Here is a 17,579-nt window from a genome sequence, read left to right as displayed (position 1 = left end):
ATTGTTTTTGTCAAATGCTTTTTCTATCATTTGAGATGATCATGTATGTATTTTTGTTTGTTTGATGAATTATATTGAGTAGTTATTGAATGTTAAACCAAACTTGCATTTGAGGAATAAATCTCACTTGGTCATGGTATATGATGTTGTATTTGGTTTGCTAAAATTTTGTTGAGGATTTTTGCATCTATGTTCATGAGGAATATTTATCGGTTTTTTTTGGTAATTATCTGATTTTGATATCAGATTAATACTGGCCTCATAAATGAGTTGGGAAGTATTCATTCTTTGATTTCTTGGAAGAATTTGCATAGTGTTGGCATTGTCTTCCTTAAATATTTGGTAGAATCCACCAGGGAGGACACTTGGACAAGGAAATTTGTTAGTTTTTGGTGAGAAGGTTTTCAATTGCACATTTAATTAAAATAATCAGTACCAGGCTTTTGCATTTTTGTTTCTTTAGTAAATTATGTTTATTTATGTATTTCACGTAGTTTATCCATGTCCTCAAAACTGTTGAATTTGTTAGTAAAAATTTTTCATGGAAGTCCCTTATATTAACATGTGTAAGATCTATAGTGATACTTTGTTTCATTGCTTATGTTGATAATTTATATCTTCTCTGTCTCTGTTTTAAAAAAATTTTTTTCAATTACAGTTGACATATTAATTTCAGGGGTCTAATGAAGTGATGAAACATTTATATAACTTATGAAGTGATCACTCCAATAAGTCTAGTACCAATCTGTTTTTGTCTTTGTTTCTGTCCCTGCTTCTTTCTTTCTCATTATTCTAACTAGAGGTTTATCACTTTTATTAATTTTTTCAAAAAGCACCTTTAGGTTTTATCTTTTGTCTGTTTTATTGATCTCTGCTATTATATTTAGTGTATCCTTTCTCCTGTCTACTTGGGGTTTAATTTGTTCTTTTTCTAGCTTTATAAGTTGGAGGCCTATAGCATTGACTTTGTTTCTTTCTTTTCTATTGTTGCCATTTAAAACTCTACATTTCTTTCCAAGTGGTGCTTTAACTGAATCTCACATGTTTTATGATGATTTTTTTTCAAATATTTTTAAATTTCTCTCATGATTTTTAAAGTTCAATTTGCTAATTATTTAGAAATGAAATGGCCAATTTCCAATTATTGGGAGATTTTCCAAATTTTTCAAAATTTATTTGTAATTAAATAGTTCATTGTGTTCACAAATGTAAAATGTAAGATTTTAATGTTTTGTGTTTATTGAGCCTTCTTGTTTTACACCCATCATGTGGTCTATTTTGGTGTAAATTCCATGTACACTTCAAAATAATGTATATTCTATTGTTGAGTAGAGCATTTTTTAACTGTCATTTAGGTACATGTGGTTAATAGTGTTGTTCAGGTTTCTACATCCTAATAATTTTGTATTTGTCAATTGTTGACAGGAGAGTATTGAAATTGCTTATTATGACTGTGAATTTGCATATGTCTTTCTGTTCTTTGAGTTTTTTCTATGTGTCTTTTGAAGCTCTCTTATCGGGTATACACACATTTAACATTGTTATGTCTTCCTGATGAAATAACCCATTTATTATTATGGAAGGTTCCTCCTTATCCCTGGCAGTATTCCTTTTTCTGAAATTTATATTGTTTGGTATTAATGTAGCCATTGCTGCTTTCTTTTGTTTAATCTTTACATTGTCACTTTAAAATTTTTTTGTCTACAATATTTTTTAACAGCTTTATTGAGATGTAATTTATATACTATTCAATTTATCCATTTAAAATGTACGATTCAGTGGCTTTTAGTGTATTCACCGAGTTGTGCAACCATTACCGCTGTCAACTTTAGAATGCTTTTATTCTGTTCAAAAGAAACTTTGAGCTTCATAGCTGTCACTACACAATCTTCTTTTGGTCCCTACCCTCTGTTACTGGCTACTGGGAACCACTACGTTACTTTCTGTCTCAATAGATTTGCCTATTCTGGAATTTCACATAAATGGAATAATACGATATGTGGCTCTTTGTGAATGGCTTCTTTCATTTAACATAAAGGTTTTCAAGGTTCATTCATTTGTACTGTGTACCAATTCTTCATTTCTTTTTATTTCTGAATAATATTCTGTTACAGGGATATATCACTATTTATCTATTCATCAGGTGATGAGCATTTGGGTTGCTTTCACTTTTTCACTTTTACGAATAATACTGCTGTGAAGTTTTGTTTACAAGTTTGTTTTTGTGGAGATACATTTTCATTTCTCTTGGATATATACCTAGAAATAGAATTGCTAGATCATGTGTTTTTTTAAGCTTTTTTATTGTATTTTTTCCATTGTCATTTAGCTCCATTATACTCCCTCTTCCCCCAGCGATCACCACACTGTTGTCCATGTCAATGAGTCCTTCTACCTTTTTGCTTGATTCCTGTCCCCCAGAGCTGTCATCCTGCTCTCTATCTATGAGTCTGTCTCTATTTTGCTTGTTCAGTTTGTTCATTAGATTACACATATGGATGAAATCATGTGGTAATTGTCATTTTAGATCATGTTTTAACTCTATGTTTAACCTTTTGAGGAAGTGCCAGATTGTTTTCCAAAGCAGCTGTGCTTTTACCTTCCCACGAGCAGCAATGAAGATTTCGATTTCTGCATGTTCTAGTCAATATTTATTATTGTCTCTCTTTTGATGATGGCCATCTTGGCAGGTATGAAATAGTACCTCATTGTTCATCTTCATTTTTGAAACTAGGTTTAAAGATTAATTGGTTCTTAAAATGTCATTTCATTGTCATTTGGCTTATGTAGTTTCTGAGGAGAGGTAACGTTAACAGTCTTACCTTTGCCCATCTATATTTAATGTGTGATTTCTCCAGCTCTTTTAAAACTTTTGTCTTTATCATTTTTTTCTCAGCAATTTGATTTTTGTTGCACTTTGGTGTAAATACATGTATATGCATATATGCATGTGTATGTTTATCCTGCTTGCGGTTTGTTTAAACTCTTGGATTTGTGAGTGTAATTTTCATAAAATCTGGAAAATGTTCAGATAGTACTTTTTCAAACATTTTTTTCTCTCCTTTTCCCATCCTCATTCTGGGACTTAAATTACATCTGTGTTGGAATAGAGGATCTATTGTCATTTCCCCCCAGTCTTTTTTCTCTCTGTGCTTTACCTGGTAGAGGCTTTATTGCTCTGTTCAACTATACTGATCTCTATCTTTTGCATTGTCTAATCTTATTTTAATCCCATCCAGTAAAATTTTCATTTCAGAAAATATATTCTTCACATTTATTTTCTTATGTTTAATTTCCTCTATTTTTGTGTCTTTAAATACATCTACTATCTATTTTCATGTTCTTTGATAGTTTTGTCACTTTTGGCATTTTCTATATCTTTCTTCAGACTTCTTTGTTTTTCCTAGTTATAGGTCAGTTTTTTTTTTTTTGTTCTTATGTCTAGTAATTTTTGATTGAATGATAGACAATTTATTATGTTGATGAGTGTCTGGATTTTGGGGAGCTTTTTTTCCTAGAGAGTTTTGGTCTTTGTTTTGGCAAATAGTTTAGGTGTTTGCAGGTTTGTTTAAACCCCATTTAAAGTTTTGTTAGGCCCACCTGCATTCTAGGGGTATCTCAGAATAGTGTTCATCTTTGCTGAATAACACAGGAATCCCCCAAGGACTCTTCACTTTGGCTCTTTGAATATTTCTCTGCCTTTTCTGAGCTCCTGGAGGTGTTTATCTTACCCTCCCTGGTATCTGTCTGTCTTTTCCTCATTTTTCTCCCTCCCTTCTCCTCTTTTTCTCCTTTCTTTTTGCCTGTCCATGTGGAATTTCATTTTTCCTTTCCCTGACCTAGTATTCAGCAAAGACTCAAGGAACCCGTTGTGTAGATTTCCGCAGTTCTTTTCTGCATTGCTCCATTTTCCTTTCTTTCTTTTTTTTTTTTAAAATTCTGCGCACAACCTCAAGGTACATCAGCTTTCCTGAACTCCTGTCTTTAACTCTAATGCTGCTAAGCTACTGAGTTCTGTTTTGGTTTTCTCTGACTCTGTCCATGATCTAGAAGTCACCTTCAGGTAGATAATTCAGATAATTATTAAACTCACTTTGTTTTCCTTTTTTCAGAGATTACAGTTCTGTGTTACCTGATATCTACTATCTGGAGACAATTGTTTTATATATTTTAGCCCATATTCTACTTTTTAAAAGTGAGAGTTCATGTCTGTTACTTGTTATTTTTTCACGGCTGGAAGACTAGTTATTTTCTAAAGCTATAATTACCAATTATATTACTAGGTGTTGTGTTCCCAATAAAGACCATCTTTCTATCTTTAGCTCATAGAAGAGATTAAATATTTGTTAATGATGTCTTTGATTAGAAAAGGCACTAGTATTTTCTGTGGTGAAAGTTTTTATTTCAATTCTTATACTCTGAATTAAAAAAAAATTCTCATAGGTAGTTGTGGTCTGCTTTAAAAATCACTTATTAAACTTTTAAAAACCATTTTTGTGAAAGAGTTCCATATTATGGCAAGAAAGTACCAAAATTTAACTTGCCCAGAATCAACATTTCCTCTTCTCATGATAGCATTCAACCATATCTAAATTACTATTATTATTATTATTATTGGGGAAGGGAGGGAGAGAAATATCAATGTGTGATTGCCTCTCAAGTGCCCCCTACTGGGGACCTGGCCTGCAACCCAGGCATGTGCCCTGACTGGGAATTGAACCAGTGACACTTGGTTTGCAGGCCAGCACTCAATCCACTGAGCCACACCAGCCAGGGCCAATGTCTAACTTATTTTGACCTTAGTTATCCAGTTTACAGGATTTTTTTAAGACCCTTTCCTGCCACTTTTCTTTCTGTTCCCTACTTTTTCTTTCTTTCTTTCTGCTCACATCACTGTTAAGGAGCCTGCATGATGGGAAGAATAGACAGCTAGCATACATGCAAATAAAAATTTTTAATAATAATTTTTAAATTTATTAAAAATTATTTAAATAAATAATAATGTTGCATTATTTGTTTTAATAATGTTTAGATGTTGTCAAAAGTAATGTCAATGTCTTGTTTTAGATTTCCATGGCTGTTAGAAATAGAATTTTTTTCTTTTGGTGTCTGCTATGTACAGGTGTTTAATTGACTATCATTCTTTAACCTGTCATGGATATTTGAAATACACCAGGAATTTGAATAATCTTTTTGATCTGTTATAGTGGGAACATGAATACAGTAGAGAAAAGACAATAGGGAAATAAGGTGACATTCTTCATTGCCCGGAATCACTGGGTTTTATACTAATTAACGTTGAAAAATGTAAAGTTATTTGACAGACCAGATGTTTTCGGCATGCAGCCATGTGTCTCATCAGTGAATGTGCCTTGTGTCTGCAGGCAACATTGTTAGATTTTTCTCTTTCTATAAACAATGTTCCAAAATATAACTAAACCCCAAAGTGTGTTTATCTTTTTGGCTTAATTTCTGGCTTTCTATCCATCCTAAAGTCTCTCTAGAGGAATTGCTTTTTATTGCACATAGCTCTTTGTACCTAATTGTACTATAAACACCATTCTGTTTACACTAAACCATGTGAATTGCACCGTTTTTGAGTCTGTAAAATTTTAATAAAAGCAACCATTTCAGATTAAGTTATATTTGTATTTTTTATTTCTAAATTTAGAAGAAAAAACTGTTTATTCCCTTTGTGTATTTGGACTAACTTTTTGAATTTTGGAACACATGAGGGAAAAACAACAACAAAAACATAAAGTAAAACCAATCTCTAGTCTTTAGTGTTTGTGGTACTAAGTTCATTTGAACAAGAGGAGATTAAGTATCTACTGTGTAATTCACTCTTAAAATCTAAAAAAGGGCTATAATCCTTTATTTATAGATTTGGAACTGAGTTTTTCCTATACTGAACATGTCATTGGAAATTAAAAACAATTATCAACCATTTGTTGCTATCCAAAGGAAAAAAGTAATGGTTATCATTTTTAAATATACTTTTCTAATCATTTTTTCTATGTACTTATGTGTGGGTATGTTTAGTGATATACAGCTCATGCATGCATCTATACTCATAATCTATGCATGTATACATTTTTTACTACAAATCAATTTTTATTATTTACACATTTTTAAAAAATTTGTTTGACTTTGTTAACAAAGAAAGCTACCCTAATGGCAGATAAACCTGAATTCTTGAACCTGAATCTAACCACTAAGATTACATGTACTGAATAGTTAACATTCTTAGAGTAGATTTAGTCTTTAAAAACATTTTTTATTGTATTTTTTCCCATTACCATTTAGTCCCCTTATACTCACCCCCCTCACAATCACCACACTGTTGTCCATGTTACATATTTATAATTTTGAAAAATGTTATGATTATACTTGTAAGTACTGTTTTGGAATAATTGTCATATAACAGTATTATAAATATTTTGCTATCTTATTAGTCTTTTACTACATGGGTATATCATAATATGTTTAATTGCTTGTTATTAGACATCTAGATTAGTTTCTTAAAAATAAGTGTAACTAATTCAAGAAGCTTATGCATGTTTTTGTACATCTAGTTTTGGGTTTTTTATTTGGCAAATGCAAATGTAGAACACTTGTTTTGGTAAAATTCTTTACTGAAAACTTGTATCACTAATACAAATTTGTTTACTAACAGGCTGTGAATTATCATTTATTGAAACCCCTGAAAATAATACCCATAATCTTTTAAGAAATCTTTGTCAGTTTGAGTGACAAAATTATGTTTTTGATTTGGATTTCTTCACATATCAGTTCAATTCCTTTTTTTCATATGTTAGCCTTGTTTGTTTTAATTCCTTGGAATCTTTTCTTGGTTCATGCTTTTTTTTTTTTTAAAAAAAACCCCTCAATTGTATATGTTGCAAATAATCTTTACCAGGTTGTTGTTTCCTCTTTATTCTCATTATGTTCTTTTTATGCATAATTCATTTTGTTTTTACCTAGTCACTTTTATCATTTAGTATACTAAATATTATCATTAGGTAATTTTTAGGATGCTATTTTAAAATACCTCTGTTAAATTTTCTAATTATTTTTGGAGTTATTTCCTTAGAGGCTGCTCTGTGGATTATAATTTCCATCTTAATTTATTACAGTCTACTTTAGGTCATTGTTAATACAATTTTGGTATAATATAGTAGTAGTTTCGTTTCAGCTTAGCTCCATTTCTTCCTTCCTCTTTTGTACTATTTTGTCATATATAATACCTATATATGAGGTCTGTCCAGAATGTATCCAGTAATGTAATATGAAAAATAGAGACATTTACTGAAGAAGATAAAAGATAGAAGAAACATTGTATGCAGGACAATGATGCCTCAGTCCCCTTCAAAGTAGGCACCTTGTGACCTCACACTTTTCTCCCAGTCACTGTCAGCTGCCCCATCATATTTTCCTGAATCTCATCCATGGTTTGAAATCTCTTCCCTTTCAAAGGTGAATATAGATTTGGGAAAAGGCTGGAGTCACAGGCCACCAAATCTGGGCTGTACTGGGGCTGAGTCACCTGGATGATTTAGTGTTTCACTAAAAAACTCTGCTTGGGATGTGATGCATGAGCTGGTGCATTGTCATGAAGAAGCTGCCAATCACCAGTGGTTCACAGCTGTGGCCTTGTGAATCATCCAAATAGTTTCTGTATAGGAATGTTCAAGCTTAATGCAAAATTTGATGCAGATTCGTTGCTCTACTTGCTCAGTCATTTTGAATGTGATGGCCACACAGTGCACATGCTTACTCAGTGGCATCCACTACCCCAACTGGCTAGTGAAGGGAAGTTTTCATTGCTTACACATGCACATTCCCATTCACTCTCCTAGGCTGCCAGGTTACATCTATATTGCGCAAACCATTCTTGTTATATTAACTATGGCTGGACTTTTTCTGGACAATGGTTGATTCTGGATAGACTCAACAAGTGTTATGACCATTACTTAAAAAAGAATCTCATTTTTGAATGAAATTAAAAGAAAAGAGAAAAATATTTTTTGATTATAATGTCTTTTAATGCATATATTAATTGTTAATAATTTGAGATTTTTCCATTGATGTCTTTATTAAAATAATACTGGATATGTCTTAATGCGAAATGAAGACTAATTCAGGCTAGAAATTTTGCCTGAGGAATGTATCTGTGACCCTAAAGCAGACTGAATTGAGCTAAAGGTGATACAATTCCTTTTATAGGCATTATCCTGCACTGAAAACTCTGGAACATCTAGAGCATACCTATCTGCCTCAAGTAAGCCACTATCGATTCTGCAAAGTGATGGTGGATAACATCCCCAAGCTTCGAGAAGAAATTAAGGATGTCTCTATGTCTGATCTCAAAGACTTCCTGGAAAGTATTCGCAAACATTCGGACAAAATTGGAGAGACTGCCATGAAGCAAGTAGGTCTTGGGTTTATGATTGGTTGGTTGATGACTATGAAAATATTTTGTTAAATTCTTTTGCTAAGTGTCTTAATTATTTCTTGTCATTTTAGGGAAGTCCTTCATCTTTATGGGAACATATAAATTAAAAATGTGTTTTATTTTCTTAACAAAGAAATGAATTAGTTTCATTTACTTACTAGTATATATATTTTCTTGCTCTGTGCATTTTCAGTAAAGAATGATCATACTGATCAATTGTGGTGATTTATACTGGGGCTTTGAAGAGGGTTTTTCTTTTTTATTACTTTCCTTGGCTTTGGATATGATTTGAAGCCCCAGATTTTTAAAAGTTCTCTTCCCAGTTAATGAGCTAAATTGTGCTGCAGATACTTTTGGTTGATTATTTACAGTGTAAACAAGATGTCATGCTATACATTTGAATATTTCTGTAATTGTTATTTCTGATATCATTGGGTGTCAATGAAAAAGGCCCACTGGGAAATGCTGTGAATTATGATCATGGAGAGGAATTTATTTACAGCCTACAAGTTAACAAATGTGTTAGAAATATTTAGATTTTTTTCTTTAATTTATTTATCTTTAAGTCACCAAAGCCACTAGGGATGTCTGGATTTCTTTTGTCATTAGGAATAAAAGAGCAGGGATGATTTGCAGTGCTACTTGCTTTTTTGAAATTTGAGTCACATTCTTTTTTTAAAAATTTCTCAATATACCTTATGATGTAGCCTGTGACAGTAAATAGAAGATTCATTTATATATGGAAAGCATTTTTTGTTTGTTTGTTTTTTTGATTCTGTATGCAACTGTGTTTTTAAAAAGTCATTTGTAGTTTTATTCTGTGAGGAAGGAGGGAGTAGGTTATATTTGGGTCATATATTCAGTCTCAGCTGGTCTTGGTAATCCTCTTTCAGATGTCTGTGTGCTTCTGCCAAAGAGATTGGTCTACTGAGAATCCCTTTCCTAAGAGAAGGCAGATATTCTTTCCCTCTTTCTTTTTAACTTTGTCAGTGTTATACTTTACAAAGCAGAAGGTTTAAAGTTAGTTGATGATAAACCTGGTAGAAATAATGATATCATGTCTTTTTGTGTGTGTGTGGTGGAGAAACAAAATTAATCATTGAAAATACACCTTTGCACTAATGGGTGCTGATTATGGCAATGAAGGGGTCCTGTGAGATGTCTTTATCGTGGTCGACTAATTTTTCCTAAACTTCCAAAATACAGGACAGTATAGTACAAAGCCTCTGTGGAAGCTTTCATTTTAGAAGTTCCTTTTCATCTGCTTGAGAAATTAACTTTATTTCCTTTTTGATAAAAGAGAGGATTTCACAAAGATTATTATTTCATTTAATGTGAGATTATTTGGTAACTTATTTATTTGTAGAAATTAAGCTCCAGGGGCAGAAAAGTAGCTTGCTCAAGTTCAGACAATCTGTAAAGGTCAGATTCTGTAGTAGAATTCAGGTTAGATTGATGTGAATTTGTCTACTGTGGCACTCTATCTGTATCAACTGTTAGCTGTTAGCTATAGTTTTGTCATATAAAGAAATGATGAAGAAACCTTTTGTGAATTCAGGATTTTTAATTGACTGATAATCATCCTGCCAATAAAAATTTCATCTCACTATAGCTTTTTTGCATATATTATTATCCTATGGTATAGTATATGTAAGATCTTTGAATAAAGATATCTTAAACATTTTAAAATCTTCTGTACTACCTAAAAGGTAAGGAAAGTAGGCAGGAAAGAAACTATCAGGTACTTTGTAGATAGTGTTCAATGAATTTTTTGTTTGAATTCATGGGTTTTGGAAAAAAAGGAGAGGAAATGGTATATTTCTCGCTTATGTCCATTTCAAAATGCTGTTTCTGGTGGGTTTCTTCACAGTGGTGGTTTGGGGGCTCTTTCCATTATATTTCCTGTGCCATTTTTTAATATGGCTTTGAAGACTGCTACCGAAGGGGAAAGATCATGGAGTGTTGCATTTGGGAGGGATTTTGAGGGACAGGCATAGATGGATGCAGCACATTATCACTTCTATTCGTATTTCCTTGGCCAGAAGTTAATTACCTGGCCATACTGAACTGCAAGGGAGATGGGAAAGTTTATCTCACTGTGTCTAAGAGGAGAAGGACACAGGTTGGGTGAATAATAGCTAGGTGCTGGCACAGTCTACCCTTCTGGTTATCAACTCTCTCTTCCCTCATGCTCTCATTCATAGAACACGCTTGCCCTTTCCTTAGGAGAGGCAAAGCAATACCCCCTCCAGTCACTAACATCGTCTCAAGTCTAGTGTCTTCCTGATGAGCTCGACATTCTCCATCAGATCCATATCGGTCTCTTCAAGGGCTGGTGATCAAGAACTAGGATATCAAGTTATCTGGACTTGTGTTCCCACCCACCCCCATTGCACAAGGAAGAAGCAAGAATAGAATACAAAAACAAGTCCCGCGTGGGAGAGGGAATAATGAGAGGCACACGGTATTCCCTCCTTCATAGCAAACCATGTACTCTTGTTGGGCTGGCCTTGGGAAATCCTTCTGCCTTGGTAGTGGGGACCTTCTTGCTTAGACAGTAACTCCTTGCCCATTGTTCTCCTGGACTCCTGGTTGCACCCTGGTTTTTGTTTGTTTTTTTCCCTTTTTTTCTACATGCACTTCTGAAGTTGATGCTGGGGAATATACCTTCCTTAGAAGGTTTCTTTCTTTCTCTCTCTGTACATCTACATTTATATTCCCTCCCTTCCTCCCTTTTTTCCTCTGCCTGCTTTCTGCTTCTTGCAAGTTTTGGGCCCTGAAAGTTGTTTTAGATCTGTGAACAGTCAAAGGTTTATTTAGTCTAAATTTATGGGTTTTTGGCATCATAGATGTTACCTCAAAACTCAGTAGGCCTTTGATCTGTTTCTTTCCATCAGGGTCTATGTGGGCATCATACCCAGTTTTCTTTCCTAAATACAATTTTTTTTCTTTTCCCTTGTTTGGGTAGGTAGTGGAGGTAGGGTAGCATAGCCCTTGCCTCATGTCACCATCTTTAATGGCTCTGTTTCGAGGCTGTATGAAGAAATGTGTGGGAAGACCATACTTGAATCTGACCTCTGCCTCAGGATTGAGTCACTTTGGTTCAATTAGAAGTCTTCTTGGGGTTTTCTTCCTCAAACCTTTACCTTTCTTTTCTCTTACTGTTTAGGATCTATATGTGTTTAGCTTTATTTATAACCTTCTGGAACCTGAGTCCTGGGCTTCCATTTCTTATAAGCTCAGTTTGCAAATCAGCAAATTCTTCTCTGTGCTTATCTCTTTTAGGTAAACCTTGCTAAAAGCAGAAAGTAAATGCCTATATACACTGTGACGATCCATTCACTTGTAGAGCTGTAGTAGGCATGTGGTGTGCCTTTTTACTTGCTATAGTTATCTGTTTTCCCAACTGTTTTGTCATACTATCACCGGGCTCTCCAGGTTTTCGACTTGTGAAATATATATTCTTACTGCCTACTGCCTAGTCTTTTAACCAATGCTGTTTAAGTTTCTTTATTTTTATTTTTGTATAGCAACCCTGTTCTTCCAACACCAGTTTCTGTTTTCCTTAATAATGCTGTCTGCTGTTATAGCTAAGCTCCAACATCTCGCCATAGAAGTTTTATTTTTAACTGATGTAAAGTTCAAAATGGATGTTCTGGTAGGGTGGCTCTTCTCCAAGTGATGATCATCAAGTATGCAGGTCTCTTACAACTTGTGGTTTTACCACTTCAACCTATCACTTCCAATGTTACAGTAGTAGGGAAAGGAGAATAATAAATAATGCTTGGAGGTTTATTATAAACCAGGCTTGTAAGTGACACATATCACTTCTGCCAACATTACACTGGCCATAGCTTATATACTGCAAGTGAGGTTTGGAAATAGAGTCTATTTGTGTGACCAGGAGGAAGAGGAAATAGCTTTGGAAATAGCTAGCTAGTCTCCTCTATAAGATGCTATTATACAGCCTAGAAAAATACGTATCTTCCATGCCTCTTGCCTGTTTTCTTAAGAAAATATATCTGTGACATTTCTCCCCAAGTGTTTGCATTCAAATTTTAATTTGATTTTTAGCATTGTCAGTGCTGCGCTTCAGTATTTTATTCGTACTATTTTTAGTTCAGCCACCAAAGTTTTGGTCTTAAAGAATTAGTTCTTGTTCTTTAAAAAGAAACAAACCTTCTTTAGAACACATGAGAAAACATATGAGAGTTTTATTTGTATTGACAGTTGGTCTGGGCACTTCTAGAAATTAGGTAGGTGAGTATGCTTATTTCTTGGTGGAATCTCCCTTTTCCCTCTTCCATTCACTGTATCCTGGGTTGCTACAGTGGCCGATGGGGTGAGCTTTGTCCTTGGTACAGTGAAATGACAGAGGCAGTTCGTAAATTGGCTCCTCTTTGTGATATACCAGCCGAAACAAACTGCTTGAACAGCTCCACAATAACTGAGCTTTAATGAACAAATTAGGCTTCAAACTTTTATCTGAGATTATAATTTCCAACTGTTGTCCAATTTTATGAAAAAGAACAAGCAGAAAATACTATTTGAGGATGATCTGAAGGATATACAGTTTATTCATTTGTCTGTGTTTGTCTGATACCATGATTTAGCCTTTGGATCTAGGCAACAGTGGTATAGTCTGCTTTAAAATGGTGTCTAGGAAAAGTTGCTGAATCTTCCACCTGTCTTTCAGTATACCTGGAAAGCTGCAGAAAAGTAAGAAAATGTGCAGTTACGATCACTAGGTTAGAAGCTCAATCATTTAGCAACATCTGAGGAGAAATTTTAAAACTGTCCATTCTATTCTTTATTGCCAATTGAATTTTAAGTTAGGCAGTTATGTTTTTATTTTTTTTAAGAAATCATGTTCTTAAAAAATATATGTTTATATATGTTTAACATGGTATTGGATTGAAAGTATGTAGTGGACCACCTGTGGGTCTGCCATCGAAAGAGCCATTTTTAAAGTAGGTAAAAAAAACGCTTTCTTTTATTCTATCTCATTTTTAATGTTTATCTTCTTTCAGGGGGCTTCCAAAATAATGTGCATATTCAATTTTGGAATTATAATTTTATTTTGAAGTGAGTTTATAAAAAAATGTCTAAAGAAGCTTTCTGTTGTCTAATGTTTTCCAATTTCTTTTGAAATTGATTTCTGTAATTCACTTATGGAATTGATTTGTACAGGAGGGGAGTTCTGTATTTCTTATTTTGATTAGTTTGCCTTAGGCTCTGTGGGGCTAAATAACATTTATAATGTAAACATTCTTGGCTAGGTTGATTTCTGTGTGAGGCCCTTTAATGAAGGGAAGGATTTATTTACTTTTAAAATTCTAACTTGGGTTTGCCAAATTATATGGGTTATATAACTGATGCTTAGGAAAGGAACTGGTTGCCCATAAAAGAAATTGAAGGCTTCCAGGCATTCTTCCTTTAGTAACTGGTTTTAAAGAAACATACCCTTGGGTGAGATTAGTTGTTACCACGGTTCTTTCCACCTTACACTTTATTTGGTTAAGTGTGGACCACAGCAAAATGTGCTCTTTTATTTATTGTGTAGACTATCTTTTGACTTAGATCTGGCACAGGACTACCAGCTGAGTTCACACAGGCCATGTAATGACTGCCAAGGAAAAGCAGCATTGTTGTTGAAACCTTTTTTGTGCTGGATGTTATGCAACACTTCCACCGACTATGGCCTTTAGAGTGAAAGGAGCTGGTGTTCAGTTGGTCTGGTGTTCTTGGATTAACTTTATAGTCTCTTTTCTTCTTGATTTTGATATTTATTTCTTGCTCCTTGATCTTTGTTGATATGGTGGGGGTAAGGGCAGGGGGAATATGAGAACTGTTTTATAATAGGAATTCTCAAGAGTAGGCAGCAAGTAGAGTAGCTTATGGTAGGTAGTACAATTTTAGTTTACTGTTAAGTAATACTATAGTTAACAAAATAGACTTTGAAGTTTGGGTTAGACTCCAAGATTTGCCATTTGCTAGCTGTATGAAAATGAACAAGCTACTAAACATCACAGGGAGTCTTTAAAATTTTTTTTTTATTTTACATTATAGTTGACTCATATTCAGTCTTTACAGCTCTATAAAGTTGGAATTTTTAATTTTTTTAAAGATGTAGAAATATTTAGGGAAATCAAGTACTTAGCTCAGTCTCAGGTATGTTATAAAGGTTAAATTAAAAAAAAAGGGCTATCCTGAGAGTGTGGAGAAGGAGAAAATAATTAAAGGGGTTAAAGTTGATGTACTGAGCATATATATATATATTCTTAGACTTCATTTGCCTGTGGCATTATCAGCCTTGAGTTAGATCTCATTTTTAAACAATATTTTTTTCCTTGCCTTAAAAAATTATTTCTCTTATATATACTTCCAAAATATTTTCAATGTGATTTCAGTTAAAAAGCTCATATATATTACATAATCACTAAATTTAAAAGATCAATATCCCTCTACTGGTATTTAATTGGATAATAGAAGAAAGATAACTTATTCCCTTAATCTGTTTTGAGGATGGTATTACAGTTTGGTTTTGAGGCTTTCTGTTCTTGGTAAAAAGGAAACTATATGATGTGTGTATATGTGTACATAGGAAACAATATTATATAAGCTTAATTTTTCTTTTATCAAACTTGCAGATAAAATTGTCATATGGACTTAAAATATAGTTTGTGAACATGACTTTGTGGTGGGCTCATCCTAAAATAGGCCATCTCTTAGAAAATCTAAAGGAAGAACAGTTATTATAATACTTACATCATCTTTCACAAATACTTATAGACATATATATGTTTCAGTTATTTTTAAGATTAAATTCTTTTGAGAATCTTTTGCTGGGCCTTGGCTAGTACTAAAGAGTAAGAATACGTAATTTAAAACAATATGATATCATGAGAATTAACTGATGAGTAGAACAGAATACAAGTGCAAATATTGACATATATATGTATGAATCTAATAAGTGATAGGGGGGTGTCATGCAAATGGCATAGACACACAAATTAGCGTCACACCATATAGGCGTAAAGTAAGCTCTCCCTCAGTAAACATTATTGGCAGAAAGGTCAGCACAGTGCTTTGGAACACCATCTTCCTGCCATTCCGTGGAGGGGTCTGATGGGTTCAGCTATGTTGTACTAATAGCAGACCATACCTTAGGAGAGGGACCCTGCCTGCTCTTGCATCATTTATACGGGAATAAGGAGGAGGAGTGAGGACATCTAGTCAATATGTAGTAAGTGGATCCTTGCTGGTCTGAGAAATGGCTCGGCTAGGCGATTTCTCATATCAGTCCCTCTTATGTCAGCTGAAGAGACCTAGTATTCTTCACACGAGCTAACACAGTCATACTGAACTAGACCATTGTTGAGCTACGAGAATGGGGAAGGCAAAGAGCCACTAGGGGACGACTCTAGCAGTGGGCCAACACCCTAAACACGATTGTTGCTTTATGTATCTGTGTTCCCAACCAGTCTGTGGTAAGGAGGTAGGGCCTTATCTTTTTATCTTCAGCACCTTCACTTGGTGATTATAGATAGCTAATAAATCAGTTACTGTCTATATTCTGTGTGTATTTAATTATATTTAATGTATCTATACCTTAACATTTTTCAGGAAAAACCATCCTTTTTTTTAATGTTCTAAAGTATATGCTCTTAGTTACCAATTACATTCTTTGAAGTATATGACAATATCTAATATTGCTCTTTGAAAGGTTTTTGACCCTACCTGAAAGTACCATGGAGGGGTTAAGAACTTATCAAATTGACTTATTGTTAAAGATGGTGGATTGAATGCATATACTTATATTTTCTACCTCTCCACACTCCTAAGAAGTATCAAAACAACATCTTAGGGAATTTTTAAAAAAGCATGGGCTCCCAAACATAAAGAATGCAGGAGAATAGATAGCAACATTTTTTAGAAGCTGCAAAGTAGAAAGAAGTATGATAATTTTCCTAGCATAGCCGGCAAAGCTTGGTCATAAACCAGTAGAAAAAGTGGATACAACCCAGTTTTTAGTGTTTTGTAGAACCCCTATGTCTTAGAAAAGGCAGCATCGGGTTCCTCTGGGAGAAGAGTGGGTAGAATCAGTGCCCAAACAGAAGGGTTGGTTGAATGTCTGTTTCAAAAGCAGTTAGACAACGGATGTCTTCTCCAGCTATTCCTATCCCACCAGCCCACTGCCCTATCCCAGCTCTAGCAGAAGACCAGAAGAGAATAGACGGAAGTTGAGGGTCAGGTTACCAAAATGAAAACAGTGAAAGTACATATACTAAATACTGAGATTTATCCTGAATCTCACAGCTCTCTTTTCTGATTTGGTTCCCTGAACTCTACTGGCTAGACTTAAATCCTTCAGGTGTGAGATGGGAAGATACTCTGAATTAATATGATTAGTCAAAGAGAAAATTTCTGACGATATGTCCATTGGGTAGTCCCCAAGAAAATGAACAAGTAAGATATCTCTGAAGTCCACCTTTTTAGTTTCCCAATTTAGAATATGAAACAGATAGTTCAGGGTTACCAGAAATTTAAGAAAAGCCTCTAACACAACAGTTAAAGGTCAGAACAAACACATAGAGATTTTACAAGAAAAGGAAAACCAAAAAGACAAACCAAAACAAACTGTCACCAATAATAGCATTGAAAAAAAAATAAATTACATGCAAAAAAGATCAGTATGCTACATGAAAGGAGAAAAATCAGAGAAAAAAAACAATGTTTAGAAAATAAAAATAGGTAACAGAAACCACTTAAAGGAGGGTTTGGAAAATAAAATTGAAAAAAAATCTTCCAGAGAGAAGAGTAAAAAGAAAAAGAGATGAAACATAAGAAATAGAAAATCTATAAGAATATCAAGGAGTCATCTAGGAAATCCAGCATTTGATACTAAAGATTCTAGAAAAAGCAAAAAAAGTGAACAGAAGGAATTCAATCATAGAAATAATGTGGGAAAATGTCCCCAAATTCTAAGACATAAACAGATTAAAAGACCCACTAAGCACCCAACGAAAAGGATGGAAATAGACTTACCTTAAGCCAAATTCTGAAGTCTCAGAAGCCAGAGGACAAAGAGAAAATTCTGAATGCCTCTAGAGAGAAAAAACAG

At 34.0% G+C, this 17,579-nt stretch overlaps 1 protein-coding gene across 2 annotated transcripts in view; it reads left to right on the top strand.

The window, feature by feature from the left end:
• EXOC6B (exocyst complex component 6B) overlaps positions 1-17,579 on the top strand; it is a 566,147-nt gene that overhangs the window by 91,521 nt on the left and 457,047 nt on the right. For both annotated transcript variants that reach the window (XM_054586855.1, XM_054586854.1), the window contains exon 6: positions 8,227-8,431. In XM_054586855.1, the coding sequence (XP_054442830.1) occupies positions 8,227-8,431 (205 nt within the window). The remainder of the gene's footprint in view (positions 1-8,226; positions 8,432-17,579) is intronic.

The sequence above is a fragment of the Pteronotus mesoamericanus genome, unplaced genomic scaffold (assembly GCF_021234165.1).
Source record: "Pteronotus mesoamericanus isolate MK-2021 breed Mesoamerican mustached bat unplaced genomic scaffold, CSHL_Meso_final contig_98, whole genome shotgun sequence".
Taxonomy (NCBI): Eukaryota; Metazoa; Chordata; class Mammalia; order Chiroptera; family Mormoopidae; genus Pteronotus; species Pteronotus mesoamericanus.
The sequence above is the reverse complement of the archived record's forward strand: the minus strand, read 5'-3'. Positions and strand labels throughout refer to the sequence as shown.